Here is a 14,821-nt window from a genome sequence, read left to right as displayed (position 1 = left end):
TACCAGAAAGCAGACTCATCGAATCCCTTCCTTACGGGGGGTCCGTCTGCTCGGAGCCCGCAATGAATTTTTCATCTCCATGCCCAGCAAAATCCCAGTCCCCACCCCTCCTCACCCCTCCCCACACTACTTATTATTTCATGCTATTTCTCTCTTTGTCTCGCTTTACTTTTTCGTTGCGTTCTTTCACTGAGGTCTGTCTATTCTCAGAACCACACCATTTTCTCCTGCTCTACGCTGGGATGTTTGATTATTTATTAAAGCGGTCGGGGGGAGAGAGGGAATGCTTCACGCTCCACACAACATTCGGCGGTTGTCAAAAAATCGGATAAACATGCAGGGGGGGGGGGGGGGGGGGGGGTGTGTGTGTACGTGCACAGTTTGTCTTAGGAAGCCCAATGTTAAGAATTTTTGAGGTTTCAGACACATTGGGCAGGGAGAGAGAAGGACGGTAATAATTTACCACATCATCCTGCAAGACGAACACAACCCAACCCCACACACACACACACACACACACACACACACACACACACACACACACACACACACACACACACACACACACACACACACACACACACACACACACACACACACACACACAATGTGTGCCCCGTAATGACTTGGGGTGACCTTTGCCCTCTGACCCCGGGGCTGGCGTGTGAGTGATGAGGGTCTGGAGGGGTGGGCTGACCTCCCCCCCCCCCCCCCCCCCCCCTGTTTACCTGGCTGTTAGGCGGGCAGGAGAGAATCAATTGATGCCCTCTGCATTTGATTCATTGTTTCTGACAAAAAGTGCATTATGTCGTTGGAGGGGTCACATTCGTCATGTTTTCATTGTGAAAATGTGTTTTAAAGAAAAAAAATGCAAATGTCTTCCCATGCAAGCTGTGTTTCCAGATAAGCGCTTTGAGCATTATATGCATCTTCGTGAAACACCCGCCATAATCCAGACATTACTATGTATGTATTTATCGTTTTGGTACCTCACATGTAAATTTGAGGTTTATACGGTTCGGTACCCTAACGCATGTGCGCTCGGTTTTCGCCTCGTGTGTCAAAAATAGAACATGCAAGCTTCATCAGGAGATTAGGTTTATGTTGTCACGGTGGCAGTTTTAATACCTATGCATCGACAATATGGGCTCCTATGCAAATGCAGGCGCAGCATTGGGGCCTCGCGGAGGTTCTGAATCACACGAGGGATTCCACATGCTGGAAAGTACCTGAAGCAGCAGCTAGTGTGTTGCCCCCACGCTCTGTAATGGTGTTACATCCAGAGAGTGAGTGATGGATCATCTCTCTGCGTGGATCATCCATCACAGGGCTGCGATGTTAAAACGCTTCCCTGCCTCCGGGCACACATGAGGAACTATTGATCGTCCTGGTAACACGGTAACTAGGTATTGTTTTGGAAATTACTAATAAATTGTTTTCTCTTTACCTTGACTCTTTGTTGAGTGAACGCTATGCTAATGCATAGCATTCATGCTAATACACGAATGCTAATGAATAGCATTCTGACTGAATGGCAGAGGGGTGAGAATAAAGGCCAGGTCAGTGTGCACTCCATTGCAGTTTGTAGCCAAGCGCTTTTGGGCACCAAGGTAACCAAGACAACAGCGATGTCACCTAAACGCCTTATTGTTTTTGTCATCAAAAGGATGCGGTACACAACAATGAAACTGAAAACCTGGGTCATGCCTAGAACAGCGCTTTTATAGTAGACTGCTGTGCGTACACACACACACACACACACACACACACACACACACACACACACACACACACACACACACACACACACACCACACACACACACACACACACACACACACACACACACACACACACACACACACACTAAGCCATCCTATTATGGAGAGAAAAATAACCCTGTAGGTGAGAAAAATGCCAGGGGTAAGATGCCAGAGTCCCTTGTGGCTTTGTTAGATGCTTGTACTCAGTTGATCTTGTGCGATTTAATTTACCCTGATGTGTTCTCTCTCTCCCTCCCTCTCCCTCTCCAGCTCCCAGGGAGTGTGAGGAGGATGAGTTCCACTGTCAGAACGGCTACTGTATTCGCAGCCTCTGGCACTGCGATGGAGATAATGACTGTGGTGACAACAGCGATGAGCAGTGTGGTGGGTAAAAACACACTCACTGATGAAGACACTGTTTCCTCAATAAGAAGACCCTTTTAAATCCCACGGGACTTCAGGATACCTACACTGGGGTGCCGACAGACAGACGGACACTGAACAGAAAGACACTGAACAGAAAGACATAAAAAACAGACGCACACTGAACAGAAAGACAGATACACGCTGAACAGAAAGACAGACACATGCTCAACAGAGGGACACACGCATGGAACACAAAGACAGAAAGACACACAAACACTGAACAGAGAGACAAAAGAAATGAACACACTGAACATAATGACACACACACTGAACAGAATGACGCAGACACACACTGAACAGAAAGACGCACACATAGATGGGACGCGCGGGAGTGCAGCGTGCGGTTTGTTTACGGGCGTGCGTGCGTTCCGCAGACATGCGTAAGTGTTCGGACAAGGAGTTCCGCTGCACCGACGGCAGCTGCATCGCAGAGCACTGGTACTGCGACGGAGACACAGACTGCAAGGACGGCTCGGACGAGGAGAACTGCCGTGAGTCATCGTGTGTGTGTGTGTGTGTGTGTGTGTGTGTGTGTGTGTGTGTGTGTGTGTGTGTGTGTGTGTGTGTGTGTGACTTTCTCTCTCTGTCTCTGTCTCTCTGTCTCTGTCTGTGTGTGTGTGTGTGCTCTTGCGTTGCACAGATGTTACGTAATGCCCCTTAAATAACTTTGTAAAAAATACCTTGTGAAAAACCCTGTGATCTAAGGGCTGATTAAAGCACCTTGTGTGGGCGTGTTCTCTCGTTAGAGCTTTAAAACTCTCATCCACTTTTGTTGTTCCGTGTGTGTGTGTGTGTGTGTGTGTGTGTGTGTGTGTGTGTGTGTGTGTGAGCAGCCTCGGAGGTGATGACAGCCACCTGCAGCGTGGAGGAGTTCCAGTGTGCGTACGGTCGCTGCATCCTGGACATCTACCACTGTGACGGAGACGACGACTGTGGGGACTGGTCCGATGAGTCCGACTGCTGTGAGGACACACACACACCTTTACAGACAGACACACACGAGTGCACCGACACACACACACACCTGTGAAGACACACGAACACACCTATGTATACAGGCATATACACACACACACGTGTATACACACAGACGCATGTACACGCGTGTATACACATAGATGCATGCACACACAAAGGTGTACACACACACACACACACACACACACACACACACACACACACACACACACACACACACACACACACCTGTACAGACAAACACACTAAGTATGCACACACACGAGTATGTATACACACAGGCACATGCACATGCTTACACATACAGACTGACAGACATAATCACATAATCAGATAGCACACACATAACAGACTAAGACCAGTTGTGGGAGAATCCAGTCCAACTGGTCTGGTCTGCCTGTTTCCTGCGTTGCTCCAAGAGGTGTCTGATCAAGGCGGTTAACGCCGAGCCATTCTTATCACGTCTGGAAAACAATGGACTGTAGGGTCTCCAGATAGTTAACTACTAACGCTGATTGTAAAGATCTGAAGAGTAGAGGAGCAGTGATAATGACCGCCCCTCCTCCAGAGCTCCTCCTAGCCTTCAGCCATTAAAAACGGTTAATTATTAAACTGGTTTTCCCCCACAATGACCCGTGGTTCCCAGTCCCGTTGCGCTCCACAGCCTGTTTTGTGCTGGATGTGGGTGTGGGTCCCTTCTCGCTCTCTTTTTGCTCGCTCTGTCTTTCCGTCTCTGTCTCTCCGTCTCTCCGTCTCTCCGTCTCTCTGTCTCTCTGTCTCTCTGTCTCCCTCCCTCTCCCTCTCACGCTCTCTCTCTGTCTCTCCCTCTCCCGCTCTCTGTCTCTCCGTCTCTCTCTCTCTCCGTCTCTCCGTCTCTCTGTCTCTCTGTCTCCCTCCCTCTCCCTCTCACGCTCTCTCTCTCTGTCTCTCCGTCTCTCTCTCTCTCCGTCTCTCCGTCTCTCTGTCCCTCATGCTCTCTCTCTCTCTGTCTCTCCCTCTCTCTCGCTCCGTCTCTCCGTCTCTCTCTCTCTCATGCTCTCTGTCTCTCTGTCTCTCTCCCTCTCCCTCTCACGCTCTCTCTCTGTCTCTCCCTCTCCCGCTCTCTGTCTCTCCGTCTCTCTCTCTCTCCGTCTCTCCGTCTCTCTGTCTCTCTGTCTCTCTGTCTCCCTCCCTCTCCCTCTCACGCTCTCTCTCTCTGTCTCTCCGTCTCTCTCTCTCTCCGTCTCTCCGTCTCTCTGTCTCTCATGCTCTCTCTCTCTCTGTCTCTCCCTCTCTCTCGCTCCGTCTCTCCGTCTCTCTCTCTCTCATGCTCTCTGTCTCTCTGTCTCTCTCCCTCTCCCTCTCACGCTCTATCTCTCTGTCTCTCCGTCTCGCTCTCTCTGTCTCTCTGTCTCTCTCTCTCTCTTTCTCTCCGTCTCTCTCTCTCTCCGTCTCTCTCTCTCTCTGTCTCTCTGTCTCTCTGTCTCTCTGTCTCTCTGTCTCTCTCCCTCTTCCTCTCCCGCTGTCACTCTCGCCTCAAGTGAACACAAGCTAACTGGGCGCTAGCATGTCTCCCCTATCATTTGTGTGGTGCGAGGGATGCTAATGAGTGAATACATATAGCACACATGTGGGAGCATGTAGGATCCATCCCGCTGACATTCACACGCTCACCATCCCTCATACACACACACACGCGCACGAACGCACACACACACACACACACGTGCACGGACACCAGCGTTAACGTGCACTCGGCGTCTTTTTGGAGGAGGGGGGGTGGAGCTTCGCTCTCCTTGGGACGTCTTGAACTTTTCCTCCTCCTCTGTGCGTTGAGTGACGGCCCAAGGTCCCGCGTGGCTGTTTGAGCGTTGCTGAGGTCATGTTTGGCCATTTGACTTCCCCCCCCCCCCACCCCTCACCTACCCACTTCTGCCCCCTTTTGCCGACAGCTGCCTTAATTGCTGCTTGGCTGGTGAAATATTAAGCTTCTTTTTGTTTGGATTTTCTGTGTGTGTGTGTGTGTGTGTTTGTGTGTGTGTGTGTGTGTGTGTGTGTGTGTGTGTGTGTGTGTGTGTGTGCGCGCGCGCTGGGACAGGGGAGGTGTTGTTAAATTAGAATCAAAGCCCTTGGCGGAGGCTGGTGGAGGAACAAAAAGAGGGAGAGGGACACCGAGAGGGAAGGGGAAGGAGAGAGAGAGAGAGTGGGACATTCCAGAAATGCATAAGACATGCCCTCCTCAGACCGGATTCCTTGGCGTGGACCCTGTGCTCTCTGGTCATATGAAGGGCGCTTTGTTAGAAGAGCCACTCACACCCGTGCTCTCTGTCTGTCTCGGTCTCTCTCTCACTTTTGGTCTCTGTCTCCGTCTCTCTCTCTCTGCCTGTCTCTATTTTGCTCCTTCTCTTTCTCTCTCTCAGTCTCTGTATCTCTCTCGGTTTCTGTCTGTCTATCTCTCTCTTTCTTTCGCCTCTCTCACTCTCTGTCTCTGCCTCTCGCTCTCTGACTCTGTCTCTCTCTCTCTATCTATCTCTGCCTCTGTCTCGGTCTCTCCGTCTCTTTCTCTCCCTCTCTCTCTTTCTCTCTCTCTCTCGGTCTCTCGTTCTCTCCCTCTCTCTCTCGGTCCCCGTCTCTCTTTCTCTCTCTTTCTCTCTTTCTCTCTCTTGCACCCTCATGTGCAAGAAGTCTGACAAAAACTCACACTTGCACGCCTCGTTACCGCCTGCGAGCGGATCTGCTGGTTTTGGCTGCTGAGCAGATGAAAGAGCCCAGAGTGTGTGCGTGTGTGCGTGTGTGTGTGTGTGTGTGTGTGTGTGTGTGTGTGTGTGTGTGTGTGTGTGTGTGTGTGTGTGTGTTGCTTAGATAGAGAGAAGGCCTCCTGGGTGTCCACTTGTTTCGTCTGTGTGTGTGTGTGTGTGGGCGTCTGTGTGTGTGTGTGTGTGTGTGTGTGTGTGTGTGTGTGTGTGTGTTTGTGTGTGTGTGGGCGTCTGTGTGCGTGTGTTTGGGCGTCTGCGTGTGTGTGGGCGTCTGTGTTCCCATGTTGTCCAAAGCCAATTTGTATGGTCTTTATGAAAAAAAAAAGATTGTCCCATCTCTCTTGCTCTCTCGCTCTCTCTCTCTCTCTCTCTCTCTTTCTGTCTATCTCGTTCTCCCACCCTCTCCCCTCTGTGTGTGTGTGTGGGTGTGTGTGTGGGTGTGTGCCCGCCTGAGAGGCGGCGAGAGAGAGCCACCTGGTGTTTTGATCATCCGTCAGGCCCGCTCTAGTTATCTCTCTCTCTCTCTGCGCTCCCCTGGCGTCTCAGCCCGGATGATAAGACTTCACACACCGGCTTGTTGAGAATTTACCCCCCCCCCCCCCCCCATCCCCCATCCCTCCCTCGTTACTCCCTCCTCATCACCTCCCTCCCCTCTGCCCCCCTTATCTCCTCCCTTCTCACACCCCTCCCTCCTTGCCTCCTCCCTCCTCGTCTCCTCCCTCCTCCCTCTCCTTCTCCCTCTCCTCTTCACTTACTAGTCCATGTTAATGTTATTGTTATTATATTCAGAAATGTGACGCATGGAAAAGTGAAAGTGAGAAGACGTGTTATTAATGTGTGTGTGTGTGTGTGTGTGTGTGTGTGTGTGTGTGTGTGTGCGTGCGTGCAGCGTCCCACCAGCCCTGCAGGTCGGTGGAGTTCATGTGCAGCAGCGGTATGTGCATCAACGCCGGCTGGCGGTGCGACGGGGAGTTCGACTGCGACGACCAATCGGATGAGAAGAACTGCAGTGAGTGGCCAATCACAGCGATCCTTCCCTTCCCGCAGAGTTCTGCAAGCACACACGACGTACGGCGTGTGTGTGTCCGTACCTAGCGACCACGTGCATGCCTGTTTACGTTTCTACACCCCATCCCCCTCCCAGCCACGTCCATGTGCACGGCGGACCAGTTCCGCTGCGGCACGGGCCGCTGTGTGCGGTTGTCATGGCGATGCGATGGCGAGGACGACTGCTCAGATGGGACCGACGAGGACGGCTGTGAGAAGACTGGTAAGACCAAACCCCCCGACCCCCCCTCTTCCTGTCCTCCGCGCTGTCCGTCCGTCTGCCACCCACTACTGACCGCTAAAAATACAACAACACCCCCACCCCCCACCCTCCTCCTGCTCCCTTCTCCGTGAGCTGTAACCTTGACAACCACGCAGACGGCCCCCCTGTCCAACACTGGACAGACCTCGCTCTCAATCAGGACACTGAGTGTGCACTCGATGAGACACGGCCACGGCAGATCGTTCTACTATTCTTTCCATGTCAGGATATTGGTTGTGATTTAGTGTATTAACATTGACATTTAAATTAACGTTTACATTTTGAAGACGCTTTTATCCAAAGCCACTTACAATAAGTACATTTTTCAGAAGAAAGAGGGATAATATATCGCTGTCAGTGCAGTAAGGAAGTTCATAGAAAAAAGTGCCAAGCACTAACAATCACTAGGTTAACCCATTCCCCGTGTAGAACAGTGTGCAATGTACTTATTGGTTAGGTTAACCCATTCCCAGTCTACAACTTGTACACAGTACTGATTAGTTAGGTTAACCCATTCCCAGTCTACAACTTGTACACTGTACTGATTGGTTAGGTTAACCCATTCCCAGTCTACAACTTGTACACAGTACTGATTAGTTAGGTTAACCCATTCCCAGTCTACAACTTGTACACTGTACTGATTGGTTAGGTTAACCCAGTCCCAGTCTACAACTTGTGCACTGTACTGATTGGTTAGGTTAACCCATTCCCAGTCTACAACTCGTGCACTGTACTGATTGGTTAGGTTAACCCATTCCCAGTCTACAACTTGTACACAGTACTGATTGGTTAGGTTAACCCATTCCCAGTCTACATCATTGTGCACTGTACTGATTGCTGTGTGTGTGTGTGATGACAGACAGCCCGCCCTGCGCCCCCGACCAGTTCCTGTGTGGGAACGGCCGCTGCATCGGCCAGAGGAAGGTCTGCAACGAGGTCAATGACTGCGGGGACGGGACAGACGAGCACCCGCACCAGGACTGCCGTGAGTACACACACGCGCACGCACACACACGCACATCACAGGCACATGGCACACACTCACGCATTACTCATGTTGCATCACTCGAGCAACACATGCGCAACACACACATGAATCACGTTCATACACACACACACACACATCACGCCCACACACACACACACACCCGCGCATCACGGTCACACCCACACACGCACATCACGCTCACACACTCACACACACACACACACACACACACACACACACACACACACACACACACACACACACACATCACACACACGCACATGACGCACACACGCATCCGAACGCAGAGAAAAAAAGACTTTCCTAGAGTCGATATAAAGCAGCCTTATGAATCAGTGTGAAGAGTCAATATGTTTGAGGTAAGTGAAGGAAAGCCAATACGCTCTCTCTTAGGAAATACTACATTTACTCTAATATAATAAAGGGACGGAGAAGTGATCTCATTTCTTTTACCTAATGGATTTGGCCCTTGAAGAGGAATCGATTTGTAAAACCAATCATGTACATCTGTCATCCTCAGTTTCTGTATTTAGTTTTACCTGTCTCAGTTGGGAGACACTTGTCCGGTTGGAGTGTGTGTGTGTGTGTGTGTGTGTGCGTGTGTGTGTGTGTGTGTGTGTGTGTGCGTGTGTGTATTTGTGCGTGTACACATGTGTTCTTGTGTGTATGGGTGTGTGTTTGTGTGCGTGTGTACACATGTGTGGGTGTGGGTGTGTGTGTACACACATATGTAACATGTGCAACATCTTTGCTACATTACCCGCGGAGCCCACTTGTTGACACACACACACACAAATACACACACACAAGAACACACTTGTGTGTTCTTCTGTGTGTGTGTACACACGTGTGTTCTTGTGTGTGTGTGTGTGTGTGTGTGTGTGTACACACGTATGCAATATGTGCAACGTCTTTACCACATGACCCGCGGAGCCCCCCTTGCTGCAGCCTGTTCTCCTGCTGCTCGCCCCTAACTCTGGGCCCGCCACGCCCACAGGCCCGCGGTCCAGCGAGGGCGACTGTAATCAGAACAACGGAGGCTGCTCGCAGAAGTGTCAGATGGCCCGCGCGCTGGTCCAGTGCACCTGTCACACCGGCTACAGGCTCGTGGAGGACGGCAAGGCCTGCCAGGGTGAGACACTCAGTTCTTGTGTGTGTGTGTGTGTGTGTGTGTGTGTGTGTGTGTGTGTGTGTGTGTGTGTGTGTGTGTGTGTGTGTGTGTGTGTGTGTGTGTGCTCTTGTGTGTGGGTGTTCTTATGTGTGTGTGTCTGTGGTGATCTGTGTGCTTGTGTGTGGGTGTTAAGGAATTTGTGTGTGTGTGTGTGTATGTGTGGGGGTGTTGGAATGGGTGTGTTCTTGTGGGTGTGTGTTTGTGTGTGTGTGTGTTCTTCTGTTTGTGTGTGTTTGTGTTCTTCTGTTTGTGTGTGTTTGTGTTCTTCTGTTTGTATGTGTGATCTTGTGTGTTTGTGTGTGTGTGTGTGTTCTTTTTTCCGTGTGTGTGCACTTATGTGTGTGTGTCTGTGTTCTTCTGTGTCTGTGCGTTTTGTATCAGCAGTGTTTTTCTCATGTCCCGGGACCACACAAAAAGCTGTGTGTTGGTGTCTGCGCTTGTGTGTGTTGGAGTGTGTGTGTGTGTTGGTGTCTATGCGTGTGTGTGTGTGTGTGTGTCTGTGTGTGTTCTGTATCAGCAGTGTTTTTCTAATGTCCCGGGACCACACAAAATGCTATCATGCAGGGTAAAGCGACGCTATTAATATTCATCTCTCTCTGCGGTGGCAATCCCTGGGTCCCCAGATGATCGGGCTTGTATTTTTTAAGATCTTTGAGTCACACTGTAATGCATCACACGGGACCGGCCGGACGCCCAGTGACACGCCTGAGTTTCCCGGTCTCCCTCCCAGTCCTTCAAATGACTTTGATGGGGATTAGATGACTCACCGTGTTCCTGTTCTCGTGGTTACGAGGATCTTAAAAAAAACAACAAATCCCTCAGGGGATCATTGTTTAAGCCGGACTCGCAAAGACACACGTCTTGACGGCCCCCTGACAGCGCTCTCACACACCTTCAACCTTCAGTTCCTTCGCCAATCCCCTCGACCCCCTGCCCCCATTTTGACATTTGGTTTCCCCTCCTTCCAGATGTGGATGAGTGTGCGGAGGAGGGCTACTGCAGTCAGGGCTGCACCAACACCGAGGGGGGGTTCCAGTGCTGGTGTGTGCAGGGCTACGAGCTACGACCAGACAAGCGGAGCTGCAAGGCCCTGGGTAAGACTGCTGCTAACCGCTAACGCTAACCGCTAGGCTAACGCTGAAGAGTGGAACAAAGAAGCTAAGATGTGAGGGAAGATGGAAAAAGCGCGGCAGACTATAAAGGGCTTCGTCCCGCCCGTTACATAAGATGAAATGAAGAACACAGGCGCTTCAGTGTTTGCACGTTTTGTCCTCGTCATGCGGTAACCGAATCCATGCGCCCTGCTGCGGCTCACGAGGCTGGGGGAGGAGGGGGGGGGGAGGGAGAGGAGGAGGAGGAGGAGGAGGAGGAGGAGGGAAAGAGGGAGGCGGGAGGAGAGGGAGGAGGGAGAGAGGGAGGAGGAGGAGGAGGAGGGAAAGAGGGAGGGGGAAGAGGAGGAGAGGAGGGAGGAGGAGGGGGAGGAGGAGGAGGGAAAGAGGGAGGGGGGAAGAGGAGGAGAGGAGGAGGGAGGAGAGGGAGGAGGAGGGGGAGGAGGAGGACAAGGAGGAGGAGGAGAGGGAGGAGGAGGAGGAGGAGGGAGAGGAGGAGGAGAAGGGGGAGGAAGAGGTTTGAGGAGGAGGAGGAGGAGAGGGAGGAGGAGGAAGAGGGAGGAGGAGGAGGAGAGGGAGGAGGAGGAGGAGGAGGGGGAGGAAGAGGTTTGAGGAGGAGGAGGAGGAGGAGGAGGAGGAGGAGGACAGCAGGGTTGAGGGTCTGGTGTGTGTTTAGATTGTGCGGTAACACCAGACTGCAGGGCCGCAAGGGTCAGCCCCATCAATCTGGGTCTTGATGGCTGGACCGGGGTCAGGGCAGCCCTGGGGACCCACCAGCGTCCAACACCGGCCTCCTTTACCCAGAGTTATGGTGGCTGTGATTACAAGCGACCAAAACCCTTCACACTTTTCGTCATCACCCGACTCCTTTTTCTTTATCGCTTACCTTTTTTATGGGTTACTTATTTTCTCCCTGTACCCGTTTCCGGCTCTACCTCCTTCCACCTGTCCTTCTGCACTCTCGTTTCCTCTCTGTAATAATTCTTCTCCTCTCCCCCCCCCCCTCTCTCTCTCTCTCTCTCTCTCTCTCTCCCCCTGCTCAACTTTTTGCTTCTCTCCTTTCCCCCCCACTCGCCCCGTCTCCCGCGTCCTCCACTATTCCTCTTGAGTCTTGAGTCCGCAAAAGACTCACTTGTTCAGAGTTCACATGGACTCTGCATAGCCTCCCCCCTTACAACCCCCCCCTTATACACTTATTGTATGTTGTACGTCCTGGCACTTAAGAACAGAACGAAGCATCGTGTAGCGTCTCATCCCAGCTGTCTTTGTTGTAGACGGGGAATGGGTGATTGTAAGCACCTAGCGGTTGTTAGTGCTTGCCACTTGGTTCTATGGACATCCTTACTGGACCGACAGCGAGATAATGTTGTCTGTCTTTCTTCGGACAAATGTACTTATTGTAAGTCGCTTTGGGTAAATGCATCTGCTAAATGGCCTCAATGTAAATGTGATTCGTGTCTCCTCTCTACCCAACTCACTCCCCCCCCCCCCCCCCCCCCCCCCCCCCCAGGTCCGGAGCCGGTCTTGCTCTTCGCCAACCGCATCGACATCCGCCAGGTGCTGCCGCACCGCTCTGAGTACACACTGCTGCTCAACAACCTGGAGAACGCCATCGCGCTGGACTTCCACCACAGCCACGAGCTGGTGTTCTGGTCGGACGTCACGCTGGACCGCATCATGAAGGCCAACCTCAACGGCTCCAACGTGGAGGAGGTGGTGTCCACCGGCCTGGAGAGCCCAGGTGGGTGGGAGGAGCGAGGCGTGGCCGATTCAATTACATTTTAATAATTCAAGTTAATTGTATTTTCAATTACATTATATTTTATCCTCTCCTCTTCTCTGTTCTCCTCTTCTCTCCTCTCTTCTCCTCTCCTCTCCTCTTCTCTTCTCTTCTCTTCTCTTCTCTTCTCTTCTCTTCTCTCCTCTGTTCTCCTTCTCTCTTCTCTCCTCTGTTCTCCTTCTCTATTCTCTCCTCTCCTCTCCTCTCCTCTCCTCTCTCCCCGTCCCGCTCCCAGGGGGCCTGGCCATCGACTGGATCCACGACAAGCTGTACTGGACCGACTCCGGGACGTCCCGCATCGAGGTGGCCAACCTGGACGGGACGCACCGCAAGGTCCTCCTCTGGAAGAGCATGGAGAAGCCCCGCGCCATCGCCCTGCACCCTATCGAGGGGTACGCGCACACACACACACACACACACACACACTCGGGCGCACACTTGCACGCACACTCGCACACACTCGGGCGCACACTTGCACGCACACTCGCACACACAAACTCGGGAACACAAACTCAGGCACGCACACTAGGACACTGAAACTCACGCGCACACACACAAACACACACACTTGCGCACACACACACTGGACGCACAAATACTGGCGCACGCGCACACTCACATTCGCGCACACGCATTCTCGGGCACACGAGCTTGCGCACACGCATTCGGGCACGACCACACTTGGGCACTCTCACACCACAGGACTTAATGAATTTGATCCACGGCAGATGGTTTTCAAAGGAACATAAACTCAAAGATATATCCCCTGTAGGGTTGTCCCAGTTGTAATGTGGCACACGGGCAGTGAGGGATTCAAGTGTTGCTGCCAGAGTCTCGCCTAAAGGGGAGCATCTGCCCTGAACACGTGTTTCCTAACAGCCGAGGTGGCTAACTATGTTTTCCACTCAGTCCTCGCACGCTGCGGTGGCAGGAGAAAGATTCTTAAACGATGCCCTGGAGAAATCTAGAAGCGAGAACACTCGCTCGGCTTATTAGGTAGCTCATCTCCATAAGCTAATTGAAAATATATTAAAAAACTACCTGAAATTGTCAGAACGATACAGTGTATTGAAGCTGGTTTGGAACTCACTGCAACAAAGGACTGACACACACACACACACACACACACACACACACACACACACACACATTGAGCCAGTTGTTTGAGTCAAAGAGGTCCTTCTATCATCGTATACAAAACAAGTGGCTTCATCTTGTTAGCTAACCCTCACTGTTTATCTCTGTTTGTGTTTGTATGGGTGTGTTTGTGTGTGTTTGTGTGTCCATGGTTGTGTCTGTGCGTGCGTCTGCTTCTGTGTGTGTGTGTGTGTGTGTGTGTGTGTGTGTGTCTGTGCGTGTGTGTGTGTGTGTGTGTGTGCGCGCGTCTCGTCTCCAGTAAGATCTACTGGACGGACTGGGGCACCACCCCGCGCATTGAGTACTCCAACATGGACGGCTCCAACCGCCGCATCATCGCCGACACCCACCTGTTCTGGCCCAACGGGCTGACCATCGACTACGCCGGCCACCGCATGTACTGGGTGGACGCCAAGCACCACGTCATCGAGAGAGCCGACCTGGACGGGCGCAACCGCAAGGCCGTCATCAGCCAGGGTGAGCGTCACGCACGCACGCACGCACGCACGCACGTGCACACGCACACACAAACTGGGGTGGGGGGGCGCTGGTGACAGCAGGCTGCTGTTGATCCCAGCCCCTTTCTATTTCATCGCAGGTTTTTGTACACATTTACATTTACGTTCAGGGCGTTTAGCAGACGCTTTAATGTAACAAAATATCGCTGTTGGTACAGTCAGGACGTTCATAGAAACAAGTGCCAAGCACTAACAATCGCTAGTTAACCCGTTCCCTGTATACAACAAAGATAGCTAGGATAAGATACTACACAATGCAAAGTATTATTTTTAAGTTCAAGGACGTACAACATACAGTAAGTGCGTACATTAAGTGCCAGGACGTACACCGGTACAGCTCTACATACACCCTTACGTACGGCTTTTGTACAACCTCATACTCATGTGATTGTGTTTTTGTCCTGTTGGGTGGAATGGGTGGAAATGCAGCAGGAGCGTGTTTTGATGGTTGGCTGGTTTGATGCTTGGCTGGTTGGCTGGTTGGCTGGTTGGCTGGTTGGCTGGTTGGCTGGTGCAAACCTGGAGAAACAGAACAGCCCGTTCTGTGTTTGCAGGCATCATATTAAATAGTTTTTGTGGATTTTGGTTTGAATATTAAGCCTGCTGGTGTTGATACGTAACGCTACGGGCTGCTCAGCAACACGGGTGGGTGGGTAAATGATGAAACGCTGTGTGTCCGTGCACTGTTAAAACACTGATACACTGTTTAAATACACACACATACTTATGTTAAGTGTAACCATGGTGGGGCACTTTATTATACTATGTGGAGTTAATCTATGGCATATTTCTATTTCATATTATGGCGTGTGTGTGTGTGTGTGTGTGTGTGTGTGTGTGTGTGTGTGTGAATGCATCCAATAAATGTCAACATGAATCTTCTCAG

The 14,821-nt window shown here is 51.6% G+C and overlaps 1 protein-coding gene across 2 annotated transcripts in view; it reads left to right on the top strand.

Annotated features, from left to right (window-relative positions):
* The window catches only part of lrp4 (low density lipoprotein receptor-related protein 4), an 81,061-nt gene that overhangs the window by 45,799 nt on the left and 20,441 nt on the right, over window positions 1-14,821 (top strand). For both annotated transcript variants that reach the window (XM_079737375.1, XM_079737374.1), the window contains exons 4-14: window positions 2,034-2,147; window positions 2,564-2,680; window positions 3,023-3,151; window positions 6,792-6,911; window positions 7,047-7,172; window positions 8,071-8,196; window positions 9,218-9,352; window positions 10,360-10,485; window positions 12,011-12,241; window positions 12,516-12,672; window positions 13,677-13,894. In XM_079737375.1, the coding sequence (XP_079593501.1) occupies window positions 2,034-2,147; window positions 2,564-2,680; window positions 3,023-3,151; window positions 6,792-6,911; window positions 7,047-7,172; window positions 8,071-8,196; window positions 9,218-9,352; window positions 10,360-10,485; window positions 12,011-12,241; window positions 12,516-12,672; window positions 13,677-13,894 (1,599 nt within the window). The remainder of the gene's footprint in view (window positions 1-2,033; window positions 2,148-2,563; window positions 2,681-3,022; window positions 3,152-6,791; window positions 6,912-7,046; window positions 7,173-8,070; window positions 8,197-9,217; window positions 9,353-10,359; window positions 10,486-12,010; window positions 12,242-12,515; window positions 12,673-13,676; window positions 13,895-14,821) is intronic.

Source organism: Pollachius pollachius (assembly GCF_949987615.1).
Source record: "Pollachius pollachius genome assembly, chromosome: 5".
Taxonomy (NCBI): domain Eukaryota; kingdom Metazoa; phylum Chordata; class Actinopteri; order Gadiformes; family Gadidae; genus Pollachius; species Pollachius pollachius.
This window is presented reverse-complemented; position numbering and strand designations above follow the sequence as displayed.